This window comes from Aulostomus chinensis, chromosome 23 (assembly GCF_037954235.1).
Source record: "Aulostomus chinensis isolate RoL2024-O1b breed Wild chromosome 23, RoL_Achi_v1.0, whole genome shotgun sequence".
Classification (NCBI taxonomy): Eukaryota; Metazoa; Chordata; class Actinopteri; order Syngnathiformes; family Aulostomidae; genus Aulostomus; species Aulostomus chinensis.
In genome coordinates this window covers 14,949,828-14,970,091 of record NC_141342.1, presented here as the reverse complement: position 1 = coordinate 14,970,091, position 20,264 = coordinate 14,949,828, and the positions used below count along the sequence as shown (strand labels likewise).

The 20,264-nt window shown below is 41.4% G+C and overlaps 1 protein-coding gene across 3 annotated transcripts in view; it reads right to left on the bottom strand.

Annotated features, from left to right (window-relative positions):
• The window catches only part of adkb (adenosine kinase b), a 114,271-nt gene that overhangs the window by 33,112 nt on the left and 60,895 nt on the right, over nt 1–20,264 (bottom strand). For all 3 annotated transcript variants that reach the window (XM_086196079.1, XM_086196080.1, XM_086196081.1), the window contains exon 7: nt 142–312. In XM_086196079.1, coding sequence (XP_086052205.1) covers nt 142–312 — 171 coding nt within the window. The remainder of the gene's footprint in view (nt 1–141; nt 313–20,264) is intronic.

Below are 20,264 nucleotides of genomic sequence, written 5' to 3'. Positions count from 1 at the left end.
TTAGTGTTAAACTTTAACAGAGAGCGCATCGAGCTCTGGGTATTAATAGGCTGTCATGAGGACGCAAAACCTTAAAAAACAAACGTTAAGAGAAACCTCAATCCTGAAAGGAAATATCAGGCACCGTCTCGTTCCACTTACCGTCTCGTTGCCAAACAGGATGTCGACATAAGGCATGACCTTCATCAGTGGCTCTTTAAAGAACTGGCTGATGAAAGGTGCGGAGAGGTTCATGCAGAAGATTTTGTTGTTCTCTGAAGCGTGTTTCGCCACCTTGAGGATTGAGTCCGGGGATACAGTCAGGAAAAAACCCTGAAAACAAGATGAGAATATTCACTTCCTAACTTGACCTGAAAATAATCTATATAACTTGGCAACATAACATGTGACAGAATGGACTGAACTTGGCTCCTGTCAACTGAAACACTTTAAAGTGCTAATTTGTGGGGTTTTCACTCTGACAAGGAATTTCAAGGGTGACAAAGTGTGGTATTACGAGAAAAAAAAAACACTGGTGCAAAAGGGTAAAAAGGCAACGGTAACATTTGACAGAAATGGCTTCTTAGAGCACAAGCAGTATTAACAAAGAAGAGGAAAATGGACAGGAAAAAAAAAAAAAAAACTCATCCCGAACCAACCCAGTGGCTGGGCTCCAAGGTTCATACTGTAGGAAGCAACATGCACGTATCCGATGATAGGGCAAACAAAAGTCTCGTCTGGACTCTCCTTACTTGGAAACAAGAGAGGCAGGCCCACTCATTGTGTCAATGAATACAAATCAGGTAAGAAAACACCTTTGTGTTTCAGGTGGAAACCTGAAGCGAGACACTCCTGCGAGCCACACAAAAACACTCCTCCTTTGATACTGATCTTCTCAACCTTGTTTTTCAGCAACAAGCTGCTCTGTAAAACCACTGTGTCACAATAGGGCCAAGAGAGGAGAGGAGGGGAGGGTGGTGGTGGTGGTGGTGGTGGTGGTGGTGGTGGGGCGGTGCTGGTAGAGGAAAGGAAAGCTTTAGCTCACTGATACATTTAATCTGGCTGAAAAGCTTCTATTGTGGGCTATAGTGCAGTTCTCATTACAGTACTATGACATTTGCAGCAACAGAGCAGCAACTACCATGAAAAAGAAAAGGTCTAACCCCGGTGAATAGAGGAGAATAGACGATGACTGAGAAGTCAATCAAGTGTACAAGGTATTACGGTCGAGACATGCTAAGCAGGGGAATTCAAGGCTCTTGTCATTCCTCTCTACACAGCGTGTCCTGGTGGTTTTTGTTTTTTGATTTGTACATCTTTAAGTTAAGGCCTGGGTCAGCACCTGTGGCTGCTGTGTCATGGTACCATCTGTCCAAAGCTAAAAAGCTGTTTTCAATGGATGTGAAAGCACAAAGGGAACTCACTCCTGGCTAATGGCCCATCACTGACCTTGACATTTTTCTTTTGCGGTGTGCCAATGTGTCAAAGGAAGGGGGAGATTGTTTTCTGAGACAAGTGGTCTTTCTCTGGTAGTTGAAAAATAAACTGTCATGGCTACCGAAATGCTAACACTGATCAAAGACCGGAGGCTCGATCAAATATCCTGCGAGGTGGTGAACTCTGAAAGCCGTGTCACAGCTTCCCTTATCACACACAGCGGCTCTGTAATTTACCTCCAACCTCACTATTATTGTCAGTGCTGTTATATTAAATTGCTCAGGAGTCAGAGCTGAAATATATTAACTGATTCCTGACTGAATATACCTGTAATACTAAATCATACTAAATTAATTCTGATTTAAACTCGAAAATCCATACTGATTGTATTCAATTTATTCAAAATTTAGAAAAACACACTGCATCTAACTCGGACATCATGTTCTGATCAGAACAGTCCAAAAGATTCTACATAAGACATACATACAAGACACCATTCTCTTTAGTATTCCATCGTCTTTTTCTCTTTTTTTGTTTTGTTTTTTTTAAATAAAAATGGTCTTTCTAAGCGGTAGAATGGCCCAGATATTTTAAAATTGATGCTACATACCAGAAATACAACAGAAAGCCTACAACAACCACAATGCACTAGGCATGTTGCTGTCCAAGGACACTTCCAGGCTGTGCATAGCTGAAAGAAACTACCTTCTATTCACATTCTCAAGGGAGTGTACTAACGTATTTGTGCGATGGGGGTAATTTTGCCATTTCCTTTACATTTTCTAATGTCAAATGAGTGGGTGGAATCACAACTATACCGTTTTGAAGGCCGTAGGCCATAGCTCGGTTGAGCCAACTGCTGCCAGCAAATGAAAAGGAAAAGGGAAGTTATGATACCAAGCTGGATCACTTTCCCTTTAGAAGAACAACTTTCCCTTTAAAGTCCATAATCAGTACCAATCTGTATTTGCTACACATTAACAAGTCATTCAATTTGTGATCAGTTTAGTTGCTATGCAATAGTACAAGAGCCACACGTTAAATCAGGTTATAGGAATCCCCCTTTTAGGGACCTTTCTGGGTCCTACCACAGGGTAGGTACTTTCTTGGCACAATAGGAACCCAGAGTGACTCAAGTGTTTGTTGTCTGGTCGAAGAAAAGCCAAAGGGCCACCGGTCACCGCTCAGAAACAGCAGGGTTGTGAACAGAAAATGTTCCACAACTCCAGACGGCCGGCTTAAGTCACTTTACTATTCCTCCTTATGGGGTGAATACTAACAGAAAATAGGGCCCTTGAGGGGAAGTTGGTCTCGGTGGTGGTCCTAGTTCCTTTACTGGTCCCAGAGCAACACAAAGCCAACATGACATCTACTTCTCAATGTTCATGTTGCAGCTTCTCAACGCCATTCAGAAAAGATCAGCTTGGAAGCACAAATACTGAGAAATAACTGTGTGTCTGTTTTTTGAAGCCACGCTGCAGGAATCCCGTTCATAAAAATCATACAGGCCATTTTTTCCACCAGGCTCCCAGTGTTGTGACTTCAGTGGCTTGTGGGGGGAAAAAAAACCACCTCGGTCCAAGCCAAGTGAAATTCCAGTTCCCATCAGTGGTCTCTGTCGACTGTGAAACAGGAGAAGTTAAGTCTTTAGTGCTGCAGTACTGATCATGTATCAAGAATACCAGATACTGTTTCCCAGGTGTCAGAGAACCCTGAGAAGTAGAACGACGATCACATTTCCAGGTCAAGATGATCAAAGTGCTTGGTACACTAAGTACAATTTCCACCCAGCCAAAACATTCAATAAAGCATTCAGAAATGTATTTTCCTGGCAGACAATAATGCAGAACAATGTTTGGCAATGTCAAGTAGTAATTTGAGGGAAGGGTGAGAAAGGCAAGGCATCCATTTCCAATGATTTCTACTTTACTCACACAAAGAAAATGTCTAAATGCTACTCTGAGATGAAATTAGTGGCAATCTAACCATAGAGGTCTAACACAACTGCACAGCAACACTCTCCCTGCATCGTATTTTTCCTCCCAGGGTTGCTCGCATTTTGAAAAGCTGGCTGTGATGGATGGCATGGTGTCACCGGGCTTAAAATAAAAGTGGACATCTGAAGGGTAGGAATGATCTATTTTGGGAAGGGCATTTTCATTTACACCAGCAGCAGAGGTGGTCAGGGAAAAGGAAAAGCTTTTTTTTTTTTTTTTTTTTTAAACCAGGTCTATTTTAATTCTGCTGGGATAATAGGGAAGTGTTCAAAGAAGAGTGTCGCGGAGGCTTTGTTTGACACTTCCTATTACTCTGGAATGAAGGAAGGAATTTAAACTATCGCCACCTCAGAGAGAAGTCTAATTATGGTCATTGCGATCACGAGGCATTTAGCCCGATGACAGTCAAGTTTATTTACACGGACAGAAATATATGTTTCTTTCACATGGGTTGATAATGTGAAGACTGGCTATCAATCTTTTAAACTTGCAATGGATATTAAAAACCCTGGGATCAACCAACAATCACCTGTCTTTGTTGGACATTTATTTCAATACATCTCGATACGACACAGCACGAAACAATACGATACAACGCCACACGATATGATACGATATACTTTAATGTCTCCATAGGGAAATTTGGACTCAAATACTGCGCACATAAATGTCACCATTTTTTACTATTACGTCAAGATAATTTTATTGTTTTGCTGTTACAACTTTGCTGTTCTGATATTGCTTTTATCAGCATCATTGCCTTTCTTTTCTGCAGGAAGCTTCTTTTTTTTTTTTGGTCAACCTTCTGTACTTACCTCAGAAACGAGCAGCAATTAGATTGTGACTACCCAGCAAAACAAAACATTTCTATCAAGAGTTGGTGGAACAAAACAGAAAGTGAACACTGGATTAGAATTCGCCAGATGGTCAGAAATATGACAAAAACTTCACTGTGTTTTTGCTCTGACTGGTTTATTTGAAGGCAGTCAGATCGTCTGCAGAGTTATTTATAAGGCGATTACATGTCGAAGTTGTGTTTATAGCTTCCTGCAGAGCCCAACTTGGCCAAAAATATCAACTAAATGTAGATTTACAGCTTTAGTTTGAACAGTACTCCATCAATCACTACAGACATCACCTGATTACTATGTTAGCACAGCGAGGGTGGTGACGGATGCAGAGAGCTGTGGCTCAAAAAAACGTTCAGTTGTCTAAACTTATCTAAACATTTATCATGATTTGATTGTCACCACACTCGACGCATATCACCATTTTCCTAGCCTGAGCTTCAAGCTAATGTAACTTTCCACTGAGACCCTCAATTCAGGCGAGTAAACATTATCAGACAAAATATTTTGTAAGGAAACTAAAATCGCTATCGTGCTGTTGTATGCCAGCCAGCATAGTTGCAGTTTATAACCACGTTTGTGCAGTCTCGAAATATACGGTAGACTTGAAAAAATAAAAAATAAAAAAATGTAAACATTCATAAGCCCTTCCTTGGAAAATCAAACTTATTTTCTCATGGTGTTAGTGAGATATGATACTGACAACAGCAAGGTGAGGGGTTGGGTTGGATTAGGTTTGGAGGAGGTTGGAAATGACTCTTACTGATGTGGATTTAATACTGTGTATTCTTTATTGCACATTGTAAACAAAATCAAAAACAGAATTAGAAAAATGAACAATTTTTGCATGCACATGTAGAATTTTTTTAAAAAAAATGCCAGAAATTGGTGTGGAACATAATTAAGTCAGATTGAAGTTAACTTTTGACCTCTTGGACATTAAATCACCCCCTTCATCAGTCGTGTCATAAGACATTTATCTGAAATTCTATTGCAATTAGCACATACATTTTTAAGTTTTGGACCAAAAGGTTATTTCGTGGCATTACAGTGTCTAGCTTTCCACTGTCCGGTGCTCCAGTGTGAATGCTTGTGCCAAATTTGACAGAATTCCCTTGTTGAATTCCTGTAATATCTCACAAAGTCAGAAACGTGTTGTGGGAGGTCACGGTGACCTTGACCTTTGACCAACAAAATCCAATCAGTTCATCCGTGAGTCCAAGTGGACATTTGTACGAAAGAAAACAAAGCAATAACTACGGAATAGAAATGTTACAAATTAGCATCCGAGAACTGCGCAGTAACAAATTAAGTCACAGAACTACCACAGTGTACTTCATGGAACAAAAAAGTAGCTTATTTACACTTTAACAGTAGAACTTTGTTTTGAGAAGTTTGATTCAGCTGTTTGTTCCTGTGATAGATTCCTTTTGTCAGGGAAGCCCTGTGAGCAAAGCTTTTCAAAAACCGCCCAGGCCATGCTATCCCTATCATTACCATAGACAGCCCCCCATCATCCTCTCTGGTGCACAGGGTTCATTACACAGAATTAGATGTCACACAGATCAGAGCGCGCGCGATGCCACACACTGCTCTCCTCCTCAGTTATCTCTGTAAAGCACCGTTGCGAGGTGGATCGATAACTGAGGTTTGGAGCTTCATTAGCTCAGTATGACTCCATCTCCATCAAGACACCTCTGGCACGCTACGCAAGTGTTGGGAGATATATTTTACTCCCTGTTCCTGAAGGTCCTGCTGTTTTACACACAAACACGGGAACAAAAGAGACCTTCACACATGACGAGGAGAGGGGAGGGGTATCAGACTCTGGCTCGATAAATGGCAGAAAGAAAGAGGACAAACAGTGATAAGTGATTAGTGGTGTCACAAAATACCTTGAGTGGAAAAGGGGGAAAAAAAAATACAAGGATGAAAAGAACTCATTTAAGGTTCTTTTTTTTTTTATTTCAAAAGAAAAGCAAAAAATGCTCCAAAGCTTTTCTTCACAATGCTAATGATGTTTTGTTTGGATTGAAACGGCCAGTTGGTTTCATTTAGTTCAATTAAGCCAACAGAGAAGATAAATGCATACCGCGACGTGATTCAGCACTCACTGCACTTTTAGGATGTTTGATCTGACTGCGAGGCAATCCACCAGAGCCGATAACATCTGCCTCTTCTTCTTCTTCTTCTCTTTCATTAAGAATCATGTTCTGTTGAAGCTTATCAGACATCTAGGAATTCATCCACTTCTTCTAAGGGAGTTAGAAGGGAAGTCAACTGTACTGGAAACATAAGGGAGGGCAGTCAGAGATGAGAAAAAGGGGGCTATCATGTCAGCCAGGGGTCTCCAGGGTAACATAAATGTGCCACAAATGCTAGATTTAACAACTGGGCAGAGGCATCATTCACTAACTGCTGCTGTATCTGTTTCTAAAAAAAAACATTTTCTCTGGTTCAAATATTATCTGATTTTTTTTTAAAGATAGCAGGATATTTCCTGATGTTGTGAAGGTCTCTTGTGGTGTTCTGTGAATTATAGAGATGCAGCTGGAAGGTCAGGACGATAACTAAACATACCTGGCCAATGTCTAGCTAATGAGCGCGGATAAAACAAGATCCAACCGCAGAACATTTGAGGGGAACATGTGTCACACTGCAATTTGTAGAACCATCAGAGACGGTAATTACATTAACCTCAGACGCCTCCGCTCTGAAGAAAGGGAGGGAATGGCGTGCATGGGGGGGGGGGGGGGGTGTTAGGGTTCTGTTGGAATCACATGGGATGAATTGGTTTGCTTTGAGTGGTATCTCACTAAAAGTAATTCGAGATCAGCTCCAGGGTCTTTTGAAATGGCTGCCTTTTACTCTCCTGTTAAGCTCTACAGTTTAAAAAAAAAAAAATCCAAAAAAAAAAAAAAGTGTTGGCCGGGGGAAGAGGCCGGTCTGAGCGGGGAGAGTGGGATGCCAAGGAATGTACTTAAGATCTAAAACAGACAAGATTTAAAGCCAAGAGCATTTAAATGCCAACACTAATCCACAAAATAATTCACCGCATAGCACAAACTGACTCTCCTCTTACAGATACCATATGTTACCTCTGTGAGGAGATGAAACTAAAAAAATCAAAAATAAATAAATTTGAGGCTTTCGTCTCCTTTCTAAAACTGTTATCTTAGTAATGAAAAAGACAACAATCCACCTCTCTCTCCTCCTGTTCGACAGCAAATCTATGTTTGTACTCTCTTGTTTCTACTGTTGTTCTTTCCTCCTTCATTGGGAGATTAGCCCAGAACAAACTGTTTGGTTTGCAGAGAGTTAAAATTTACTAATGCACACACTCTCAAGTGTCCTTGTCTGCCACACTGCACTTAATTAGCATTTTAGTGCGAGCGGTTCTCTCTCCTTCAGTACCTCTGAAGGGGAAACATCACTCCAACTCTCACAAGCACACACACACATACACACTTTTGGAGTCAAGTTGGGCTGCTGTAGTTTCTTACACGATTTGAGAACAGGATGAGGAATGGAACGGGGGAGTCTTGTGGGGGTCGATGGAAAAATGGGATAAAGGTCTGCGATGTGGAAGCAGATGTCGGGGCTTTCAGAGTTGTCTCTTCTGAACTGGCTTGAAAGGACCTGTTAATATATGGGTCAGATGTATAAAGCAGAGGTTCAGCGTCGGAGTGTCGACACCGCCGAGGGATTTCTAGTTTCAGTGAGTCGGAAGTTGCGCATAGACGGAAAACAAAATCTCAACAGACATTCCTGTATAGCTGGGAAGTGAACATTTCCAAATGTGCCACTCTGTGGATATAAATGAATTAGTGCACTTAACTTGAACACTAAAATGAGTAACCGAGGAGACAGTCTTTCATTGTTCCCAGTCACTCTGGTGAAAGCTAGCGCACCAGCTTGGAAAATTACAGGTAATTGCTGAAGCCATTGAATCCAGTTTGGTTTTGGTTGAAAGACTAAAATAACAAAGCTCTGATTGCTGAAAAGACAAGGGCAGGGAGCTCAGAGGCCCCGTTGCTAAGAGTTAATTTGATACACATTTCTCCCCCTTGAAATGTCTGAGGTACTGGCAAGAGACAGCAAAAAAAGTGAGAGGGAGGGTGAGACCCCCGCTCTCCCTGCAAATACTATCCATCTGCCATATTACATTTAACCAGCATGAGAAGCCAAGGGAGCACCCTTGTACAATATTGTGTGAAGGCTGTCAAACTCAATGCAGGAGCTGGGTGCCCACTACTCAGAGCAGAGACAGGGGGCTGCTTAGATTTATTCTAATAATAACTTCTGACTGTGTGCACTCAGCACCAGAAAAACAGGAGAACACGTGGCAGGCGTGGAACTTTTAATTTTTCATGCCCGTTTTAAAAGATACGATCTAGTTTAGCTTGACAACCTCTAAATGGGAAAATACAGACCATCCAAGCTTTTTTTTTTTTTTTTTTGTGCAAAAACAACAACAAAAGAGAAAAACATGCAGGACATTATTTGGGATCTTTAAAAGCACAGTATGTGATTTCTGGCGCTAAGTGTCTGTCAATTGATAAATAACAACAGGAGTTTGATGATGTCCTGAAGTAGCGTGGGATCATGGGAGTTGTTCCTATCTTTCTTTTTTTTTTTAAATAAATAGCTGCAGGTAAGGAAAGCTAAAGGAACATTATCATGTTTATGTTTAAAAAGGTAATCCAAAGACAGCATTTTATTGCCATAACATAAGGAAAGCAACAGAGTGAACTGGTGTGGTTTGAAGAGACCAATATGCTATCCTTTTACATATAGATATGGTGGAAGAGTATATGTGACAGGATTCTACTGTCCCCAATAACACAACACAACAACGTATTGTCCATGTCTTATGAAGCTGACCCCGGGTTACAAAGTAGGCTAGTAGTGGGCTATAAAGAGCTGCAGTACTCAAGCCCAAGCACACATAAATGCGATGATGTCACCAGGGGTATTTTCTCAGAAAACCTTAGAAAACTCTTCAAGAGCCACAGGAGACATTATACAACTGTTTACACAGGCTGAGTGGCACTCCTACAAGTACAAGGACCTATGAGTAAAACTGATGAAGAGCCCCTTTAATTCTCCATTTGCTTTTTGGTTGGTGAACAGAAGACTTTTTGATTCCGAAAAGACTTGCCGAGTTGAATCGAAGTACTGAATAATACAACACACCCATCACGTCAATATGCGTTTATGTACTTGGAAAACATGGAAAGACCAACATTGTAGGTACTTTCTATCATCTATAATTGAATTATGTAACCATAAACTGCAAAAAGAAAGCATTAATTAACAGTTGTAAATGACTTATAACTTTATTTCCCCAACTACGGTGTGGGTTTAATATTTGGCACGATCCATGTACGCTATGCCACTGCAATTCTGTCCGTCTAGTCTAAATGGGCCATTGGATCTTGCCCTTTTGCCACTTAAAAATGCGGTATAAGTTATTTACAAATGTTAGTTTATGGCATGTAAAGTGTTAACAATGCATGTAAGACCAACCTTACAACTATTAATTAATCCTTTATCCCGGGAGACCAACAAAACAAAACAAAAAATAGAAGTTGTTAACATGTTTGGCATTCTACTTGACACTGTGAGCACAAAATCAAACCCATTTCCATCTTAATTTTTTTTTTTATATATATATATAGCTTGCTAACTGTAAAAATTATTAAACCACCCTGAGCTCACAGCGAGGTCTCCGTATCTTTGGAGCTCACTGACACAACATGGTGCTAACACTCACAACTGCTATTGCTACAGCACTAAAATCGAGCTCAGAAAAATCAATTGCCTGGAGGCAAGAAGTGTGAACTTTCATACCCTAAGCCCAATTTCCTTGAAAGTGGAGGGTCTAAATCAAATCAAGCCGAGCCAATGCACCGTGGAATTATGCAAAAAATGACACCACTATACAAAATGACAACTGGTAAGGAATACTGTCAAGGCGAGAATATATTTGAGCTTGTTTATTCAACTCTGATTGTTTTTTGCTTTTTATTCAGGCCAAGGGGGAGAAATATTGAATACAAGCAAATGATGTAAGACTACAAAGGAGCAGACAAGGGGATGAAATGGAGGATAGAGCAGAAACTTTACCAGTTTTGTCAATGCAAGAATATATTATAGGAAAATAATGCTGCTGGTGTTTAAAAGGAATATGTCATTTGGCTTTATCTTGAAGCGAGGCTACGTCCCTGCTTACTGATCACAGCTGATGGAAAATACCTCAGCTGGAAATCTTAAAGAACAAACAACTTTAAATTAAAAGTTGGGTCCCGCTCCTGTACTTTTTTTTTTTTTATTAAAGTTATTGCTCCCTCAAGTCTCAACAAGGCAAAACAGACATTTTCTCCCCCGAAAGAATTCAAATCGTGCAGTCGACTTTGTGCATCTCCCATTTGAAAATGGCATCTAAGACTAGAAATGAATGTAATCACAGCCAAAAGTCTTTCTTAACCATCAAACACCACCTTAAAAAAAAGAAATGTTTAAAAAAATAAATATGAATGTAGATGCTGCTGCTGCTGCTGCTGGTAGGCGTCAGAGTTGTCTGCCAAAAGCACAAGTAACAGGGTGAGATGTGTTAGATGTTGAATTAAAATGTTTCACAGACATTAGCATGCTGCTTGCCTTTGATAACTCTGAAAGCAAGACTTATTAGTGGTAATGTAGTCACTGCTACCTCACTGTAGATGACTAAAAAAAAAAAAAAGGGGATACGCTAATCTTCAGGGTTAAAACAGTCTAAATTTAAGATGGTTGATAATTGTGTTTTGTGACTAACAATGTGGCATCCTTGAGTTTTGACATTTTCACTCTTTATTTGCATAATTTCTGCTTTGAATCATTTTGGTATGCTTTTTTTTTAATATGGCTTTATCACTTCATGAAAGTAAACACGAATGCTACTAAATTCAATGCATTTACAAACTTACTACAAAATGATTAAAACTTCTCATTTTAAACTGACATTTTTTGTTTCTTTACTGCTAAACAATGACTTCCTTTTCTTTTTCTTTTTTTTTTGCAATTTCTTCTCCTCTCTTCTTCGTGGCCAAGTTTAGCTGTTTAAAAATGATAAAAAAAAAAAGCAGCACACGTATTCACTCATTCACTGACTCCCCACATAATTAACACTTCCTTGTTAACTCTGCAGTAATTAATAATTTGAGACTTAAGACGCTCAATAATCATCATTATTCCGCTCCGTCACTGACAGGTGAAGTGTTGCCTGAAGGTAATTTACACGTCTATCAGAGGGGTCACGGCAATGTGGGTTTTTCTTGTGAAAAGTAGTAAACACGATTTGGACACTCGGGGCTTTGTCATGTGACTGAAGCAGGTGTTTTTACTAAGTCCCAGGAGACACAACTGTCATTTTCTAGCCCAGCATCAACACTGTTTAACATGTGAACGTACTTATAGAAAAAAATGTTTAAGTCAATGGTAGAGTGTTTGTTTTTTGTTTGTAATAAAAACTGCATTATTAATAAAGTACGTTTTCGCCCGAATACAAAATTCAGGTGGACGAGCTGCAACATACTAAATGACGTTCGGTAAACACGTAGAAGCAAGGTTGTGATAGGCACAACCAAAAAAAAAAATTGTTCATCATCCTTATTTCACTTCAGGAAGTTTCTGGGGGCTGCGCGGTGGTGCAGTGGTCAGCACTGTGGCCTCACAGCAAGAAGGTTCCGGGTTCGAGTCCCGGCTCGGGCGCGGGATCTTTCTGTGTGGAGTCTGCATGTTCTCCCTGTTCCTGTGTGGGTTCTCTCTGGTACTCCAGCTTCCTCCCACAGTCCAAAGACATGCAATTTGGGGACGAGGCTGATTGATACTCTAAATTGACCGTAGGTGTGACTGTGAGTGTGAATGGTTGTTCGTCTCTGTATGTTGGCCCGGCGATGGACTGGCGACCTGTCCAGGGTGAACCCCGCCTCTCGCCCGTAGATGCTGGGATAGGCTGGGATGCTAGATAGCAGTAACCCCATACTCAAATATATCAAATAATGAAGCAAAATGTAGCCTAGCTCATGAATACTGCACCTTCCTGCGGCTAGAAAATTGCCATGAGCTATATAAGACAGATAGACAGACAGATAGACCTATTAAGCCATGATTATTTAAAGATCAGTAACTGTCTCACTAAATTTATTCTGTTTTGAACCTCTCAAATGTCCAGGATGTAGGAGTCATCCTCTGCAGTCACATACGTTTGTCTCACTTTACAAAGTGCTGGAGATTTCAAAGTAGAGAGCCTAAATGAGAGAAACGGGAGAGGAAAAGTGTGAATCATCTCTAAATAATAATATGCACAGTACAATACTTTATGTGTCTGGTGAATTCCTCTTAAAGACAAAGAAAAATAACAAAAGGCTTAAATTTGCTATCTAACATGTCAGTCTGGTTGAAGAGTATCCATTACTTAATATACACCCACACTGAGAGCTTAGCCGCAACATGAAAAATTACCACTTAAGGGAAAAATAAACCTATAAAGCTGGTCTGAGGAGCAGGAGGTGGAAGGTTGCCTTCTAATTGCTGGAGGAGAGAGAAACCATGTTAGAGTAAACAAAGTCTGATCGATGGTGGGGATTATATCAGAAAGAGCCTTTGGCCTTTGGCCAAGGCGAGCAAACACACTGGTCTCTGTCTCAGCTACAGATGGAAAAAATAGCCAAGGCAAGAAGCCGGTGAGTTAAAAGCATTATATTTCAAATAGGGGAAAGGGGGGGGGGGGGTGATAGAGTGTAGTACAATGCCAGATATGACATGTAGCCAACTCTATCACATCTTGGCTATTTGTATCAGACAGAAATGCCAGTAGATAAGAGAGCAGTGTTGTGAGTTTGATGGAAGGCTGTTCTGGCCGGGGGCTTAGCTTTAGGTCAGGCTCTACTCCCACGGCGCTGCAGCGCAGTGTGTGAAACCTCTCCATCACCACACGCACAAGTTCAATGCTCTGTTAGCTGGTCACAGCCGGGAAGAAACGTATTCTGTATACTCTCGGCGTCAATGTGGCAATTGCAATTCACATAAGCCACTTAAGGAAATCTGCAGAGAGAGAAAAGACGGTAAAAAAAAACTGAGAGGGGCTTACCATTTATTGGAGCCTTTTAAACATGGAGGCACCTCATCAGACAGGGTTACTTTTTTTCATCGCGACTTGTAAACGAGTTCACTCCAATGCATTTAAAACCCCTTAAAGGTATTAAGTCTGAAAATAACATAATTCTTTACCTCTGTCTGAAACATGTTCAACTTGATGATGTAACATGAATAAAAGTACTCTAGGCTCAGTTGCAAGGATTTAAAAAAAAAAAAAGAAAAAGAGAAGCAAGTAGGTGTGTGCAAAATGGAAGCTTTTCCGTCTGGGCTGTCATTCAGTACAAAAGACATACTAATGACTTCTGAATTCATTTTGTGGCTCACTTCAGTTTGTGATTTATATTAAGGGTTTGTGTATTGCTTTCTCCAGATCCAATAGGACTGTGCTCTGCTAAGTATCGCCATAATATTCATGTCAAAAAGCAGGTGACAACTCGGAGAAAAAGACTGATTATATTTGCTAATCCCCCAAAGAAATTAGGCGAGATTGATGAAAGCGTGCATATACTCCACACAAAGCCTTGGGAGTCTCTAAAAGCTGTTACCATGGTGGTATCCCATTAGAATAACAAACATTTCCCCTGGATGTTTAACATCGCTTCCCAGTGAGCACAGCCCTCCCTAAAACCTCCTCACTCTCCCTCTCTCTCAAGCACCTGCTTTCCACTTCTAAAATTCCACCAGCCACTTGTAAAAAAAAAAAAAAAAAAAAAAAAAGGGAGAGGGAGAGAAAAAAAAAAAAGGTGAAATATGAAATGCAGTTACGAGAAAACTTGAGTGCCAAAAAAAGGACTTTTCTTCAAACCCGTTATAACTTTCCATGGGAATAGAGAGAAACTTAAAAAGAATAACACTTCCCCTTGATTTTCTACTCCTACCACTTTTTTAAGCAGGCAGTGAATTTCCTGGAGTGATAAGGGCTTAGCCAATGTAATCCTCAGAGGACCCTTCTCTGGCATGCCAGGAATCAAGAAACCTTTTCCTCTCTGAAAAAAAAAAAAGTCGAAAAAGACAGAGAGAGGGGAGGCAACAGTAGGATGGGAACAAGGAGGAAAGGCAGCCAGCATGCCATCTTCAACACATGCTGGTGAATGCAAATTAGCGAGTGTAGAAAGAGCAGCCGGACTCGCCTCAGCTGGAGATCAACAGTGGAATATTGATATGACAATGCGAGGGGCTTCCCTGACTCAGACAGCAGGGGCCACCAAGATGCTCTAATTGGCCTCACACAAGGAGGGCGGGGGCACCCATAAATGTTTCACACAGATTGATTCATTATCAGTTTGTTCGACAGGCTGGGTGGGCCTCGTAAAAAGTGAACTGGTAGCGTGTAAGTCACTGTCACTGCAGCAGGACAGAATATATCATCCCGACCTTTCACTTCAGATATTGAAATGAGAGTCTGAAACATGACTCGCCATGCACAATGCAGGAATACTACTCTTGCATTTCAAAAATGCAGGATCGTAGAATGATAGGTGACAGTGCAAGGGAAAACATTAATAATTCACGCATGTCTCCCCCTGTTAGGCTTCGCTAAGCTATCATGTGCTATCTTTCTTTCCTACACTGCACGTCAAAGCTACCAGGGCAGGTTGGAGGTTATAAATATCATCCTGATGAAAGAGCTACTGCATGTGAGAAATAAAAAGGTATTCTATCTGTTTTGTCATGCAAAACGGCTCTAAAGCTAATATATCAATTGGCTGAGTCTATTAACTTCTGATGAATTAATGTGTCATTATCAAAGCTTACACATACATATAACACGTTCCTGCATGAGAGGTCATAAAATATTAGGGGGGGGGGGACTCTTCCGTCTCCTAATGTGGTTAAACTGACGTTTTGCTCAATGATAAATGTGCGCAAATTATTCAACATCCCACAAAAACTAATCTGTCCGAGCTGCATGCTTCACAGACGAACACAGCCGCTGAAGATCACTGGCAGCCATTTAAGAGCCGTGAGAAAGGCAGTTGAGCAGCTCAGCTTCTCGCTGGGTGGTTGGTTACATGTGGTTGACACATTTGCATCTTCAAAGATGCACACAGACAAACTCAATATGTGTGAGAATGTCTGGGCGGCATGTGGAAAACCAGAGTCCTTCTTCTGAAGAGGTTTCCTCCCCCTCTCAAAGACCATACGACGTTTTGAGGTCCTTTATCTGTCAAGCAGTTGCTTCAACAGCGAGTTGTAAACACGCTGCTTGGACTGGATGCACGGAAAACAGTTGCTCTATACCGCGCAGCACTGTCTTCTCTGCACCAAACTCAAAAGGCACTGCAGGAAACGACAGATCAGGAGCCATTACACAGCAACAAATATGACAGGAACAGTGCTGCACATTATTTGAGCTCCAAGACTCATTCACTCAGTGTCTCTTCCAATGAGCGTGAACAATGCGAGCAGAGTGTGCATTGTGCTGCAGCGCAGGAGACTGTTCTTCTGAATTGGGGGTAAATTACAAAAGAGGCCTGTGCAAATTAGACGTGATGGCTTCATAATACGTCTGAAGTGTCAGCTTCTCCAGAAACCTATCCCCAGGCTACACTCACGCATCCACACTTTGAACCGCATACTTTTCCTGCCAAACGGCTGCTTTCACCACGCTGTAAAACAATCCTTCGAGCATTGAAGTACGCACCATATCAATGTTGACTCCGTTGATGGCAGTTTCACTGTTCCACCAAATTAAGGCGTGTGGTTAAACCAGAGATTAGGTTTATGTTAGAGCTGGGTGATGAATCGATTTTATAAGTGAATTATAGGTTTTGGTTGAGAGTTCACTTTAAAATCAGGAAAAACATCAACATGGCAGCGTGCGCTAATGACAGCCCGAAGAAAAAAAAGACCTATAATCATGCATAAGTGACAGATGCCATCTGGTGGCTTGTAACCATCGTGGCCACAAGAAAGTAGAAAGTCACATGATGTCGATAAAAGCAGCAAAAATTCTGTATACGGAGGTGAAGGGAGCGGTGGATGGGTAGAGGATGGAATGCATGTTGGAGGCTATCGACTTGCGAGAGCCTCCAACAACAGCTGTTTAGGCTGGATATTTGAAAGCCATGTGGTCACTGGCGGGGAGTGAATACACACACACTCGTAAATTTGATTCCACCTTTGGTAAAATTGTGCAGAAATCATTACCACAATGTTGCGCGTTATATTCTTGGAGCATTTTGAAAACAAAAACATCTTTAATCCGGGTTAGCATTAGCGGAATCATCTCCCCTGTTGTGTCCCGCAACAGCACCACAGATGTTGTTTCACGCTGTCCAAGATATCGCACTCTACTGCATGACGACTTAACATAGATCTGAATAACACAGAAGGGCTAATTATCTACATCCGTTTTTATCTTATCAAATATTTTAAATGTAGACTCTGAATGAAGTAATGGAAGAAGATTAATATCTCTCTATCTAATTGAATCCTGAGAGACCACTTGCCACGAGGGGGGTGTGGGGGAACCAGAGGGACACATCTCAAGATGAACTATCCAAGCACGTGTTGACTTCTGATCTTCATTTTACTGAGAAAATATATGCAAAAGGGGTAAAGCAACCCAAATCCAGGCAAAATAAGAATGATGACAGCATAGAAATCATTTACTTTTACCGTGTCAGACACCTGCTGATTCGCTCAGGCACAATTTCTTGTCAGTGTACTGTTGAGCGATCGAGACTACAAGGGAAGCTAGAGCCAGTTGGGATGACCGGGGTCAACTGCCTCAGTTGAACCGGAAAAAAGTGACCACAAGAACGGAGCGAGACACTGAGAATAAAACTTGGCCCAAGGGAGACGCAGACAGAAAAAAAAAAGCTTCCTGTAAACACAAAGAATTATTTACTCACAAGGCTAAACATTACAATCTTCTTTAATTAAGTCCTGTTTATATCTCTCGATGTGCAGTAGGACGTGTAGCGGAGATGCATCAATATTGTCTCCTCAGCTCGCTCGCTACATAATTAATACACAGACTGACATGACATGGATATGATTTGAAAAGAGTATCAGAGGCGAAGAGTTAGAAAAATTGAGTCGATACATTTTTCATGAACCGCAGAGCTCCCCAGTCAAAGTTCTAGACAAGATGTTTCAGTTTCACAGACAAAAAGGCCAAGAGAGGCAGATACGTGGCTGTGTAAAAACAAACCTGGAGATTCATATGCAAGTGCACTCACACTGATAATGTCCACGTCTGTGATCACGACCACCCCCCACCAGCCCCTCCAGAGGTTGACTTTGATCGGTCTTGCTGCTCCATTCCTTTTGGCTACTGGTATATAAAAAAAAAAAAATCCGCATATCTTCCTCTTATCTGTTTACTTCCAATGATGACGCATCTGCAGCTACTAATAAAAGTGAGAGCTGGATTTCTTTAAGTGTCACATTTTCAATTTCTTTACACTATATCTCCTCAGGTTGGTGAAGCTATAAATATATATTTCTGTTTTTATGAGGGTAAAAAGTGTAGAGGAGAATGTGTATTTTGCAGTAAATGCTGTACTCTGCCACTGTGTGTGAGTGGGGATGGGGGTGGGGGGGACTTTCAGGGGCCATTCCTCCTCATTCAGAGCCATTACCACCCCACTGCCACTGTCAGTCTGTCCCCTCACCCATCACAGAACCCAGAACAGCCCCACAGCCCGTCTCAAACCTCACAACTAAATCACATTCTACGCACAAACGGCACAGGCCATGCAGCGTCTAGTGTATCTAATCTAATCTGTCCATCTCCTGTGTCCCTACACAAGAACATACACACACACACACACACAAACACACACACACACACACACACACACACACACACACAAGTTCTGGGAAGGCAAGCTAACATCTCAGCACCTCAATCATGTACATTTCCGCCGTGTGTGGTGTAACAAGGGTCAGTAATGCAAATCAGAAATCAGGATTTGCCTCCATAATTGGGGCTTTATCAGCTCATTAAGAAACAGGCAGGGCTCGGAGAAATGAGCATGCAATATTCCCATTAAAACCACGCCAAAGGAGAGAGCACTTAGAACATATCAACACAAGTCCTTGGGAGAGAGAGAGAGAGAGAGAGAGAGAGAGAGAGAGAGAGAGAGAGAGAGAGAGAGAAGCAGCTGTGATTGATAAGGTTACTATCTTGTCAGCTCAAAAAAAAAATACAGCAAGGGGGAAGCAGCAATTTAGCAGAAAGAAAAGAGCAAACGTTCTCAGGTGGCCATGATGGGCACCTGACTGCCCCTAAGTGCTATAATGCCCGATACAAAATGGCACAACTTATTAAAATTTTGACAGATTTATTATTACAGTTGTTTAACCTCTTTATAATCAAATCATGCTAGGGGTTCAAGGAGACTCTCTCCAAGTGAATTACAATCATTTTAGCTTGATTTAAATTCTCCCTGTGTGGTGGAGGTCTTGTTACCCCATGCAGGCGCATATCCTGTTTATATCCAGAATCATTCAGAGTCAAGTGTACATGGGGGATATATAAAAATAACAAGAATCAGACCACCATTTCGCACTTCAAGTCCTACAAGTATGTAAAAAAAAAAAGAAAGAAAGAAAAGAAAAACCTGAGTAGGAAAACTGATTTTTGCAGCTATTAGAATGTGTCAAAGGAAAATAAAGGGGTACAAAGTTGGTTTTCCGCCTTCCTCTGGTCCACCATAATAATCAAGATTGGTTGCTACAAATTGTGCCGCTCATACCAGCGCCCAGAGATCTGACTGGCAAATGTATCGTATCCGTGAGTGGGCAGCTTTTGCGTGGTGTCCTAGGACAGCTGATGTGCCGGCGTATTGTTTCCACATACTCAATGGATGACATGGTAGCGAACAGTTTGACGATGAACAAAGCGTGTCATTGGGTCTGCAGGGGGAGGACTGCCATTAGCTACAGGACGTTGATGATTGAGTAACACTTTCTTGGTGCTGCAGAGGAAAAACAACTGAACGCCTTCAGCAAAATCAATAGAGTCGGAGCCGTCGGAATGCAAATAGCGACTACTCAGGCTGCATGACACAGGATGATGCACCATTACTTATTCTGGCTCCATTCAATGTCACCATTAGCCTCTACAGTGTCAAATCCGCTCAATAAAGGGCATTATTTCAAAAAGGATAAGCGTTGCATTAATCCTTTTATGCTGCTTTCAGCCAGATACTCTCCCATAGCTAATATTAATGTGCTTGGTGTCAAGAGTGAGATGGCTAATCCTGATAACTCAGGATGTACAGTCAACTTTGCAGATGGCTATCTGCCCTGCACCAGCACTCTTAATAGGTGCAGGAACAGGATGTGCTTTTTAAACCTGCACTTCCAGAACAGAAAAAAAAAAGAAAAAAAAAAAAGATAATTTTAAACAGGGTTTTCTGAGCTGTGAAGATAAGCCAGAGAACGGGGGAGGACAAAATAAAAATGATGCTCGCCTAAGAGAGGAAAAGCAGCTTCCTGATATAGTCCTAGCTCCCTCTTTAAAGCTGACACCTAGAACATACAGTTTATCAATTATACATGAAGCCAGAATCCATCTTCTGTTGGCAGCTTGTTTGGATCCGGTGCGAGCCCTCTCAGTGGTGAAATGTGTCTGGGAGCCCCCCATCCCTCCTGTCGCCTTTTCTCTACTCACAGCCTGTCCTTAAATCAATCCCTTTTTAGGCCTGAATTTATTTTTCCTGTAACAAATCTGTCTTGGCAAATGATGTCACATAAGCGAGGAGAATGACAGCCTGATGTCTATGCGGGGAACATCAACCTTGCTCCAGCAGCCTCCTCCCAAGGTGAGTAATCATGCTGAGGAGCGGTGCAGTGTGTGGATGCCAGCCAGAGTCCAAACAAACCCAGAGTCTGTTGCTCAAGATAA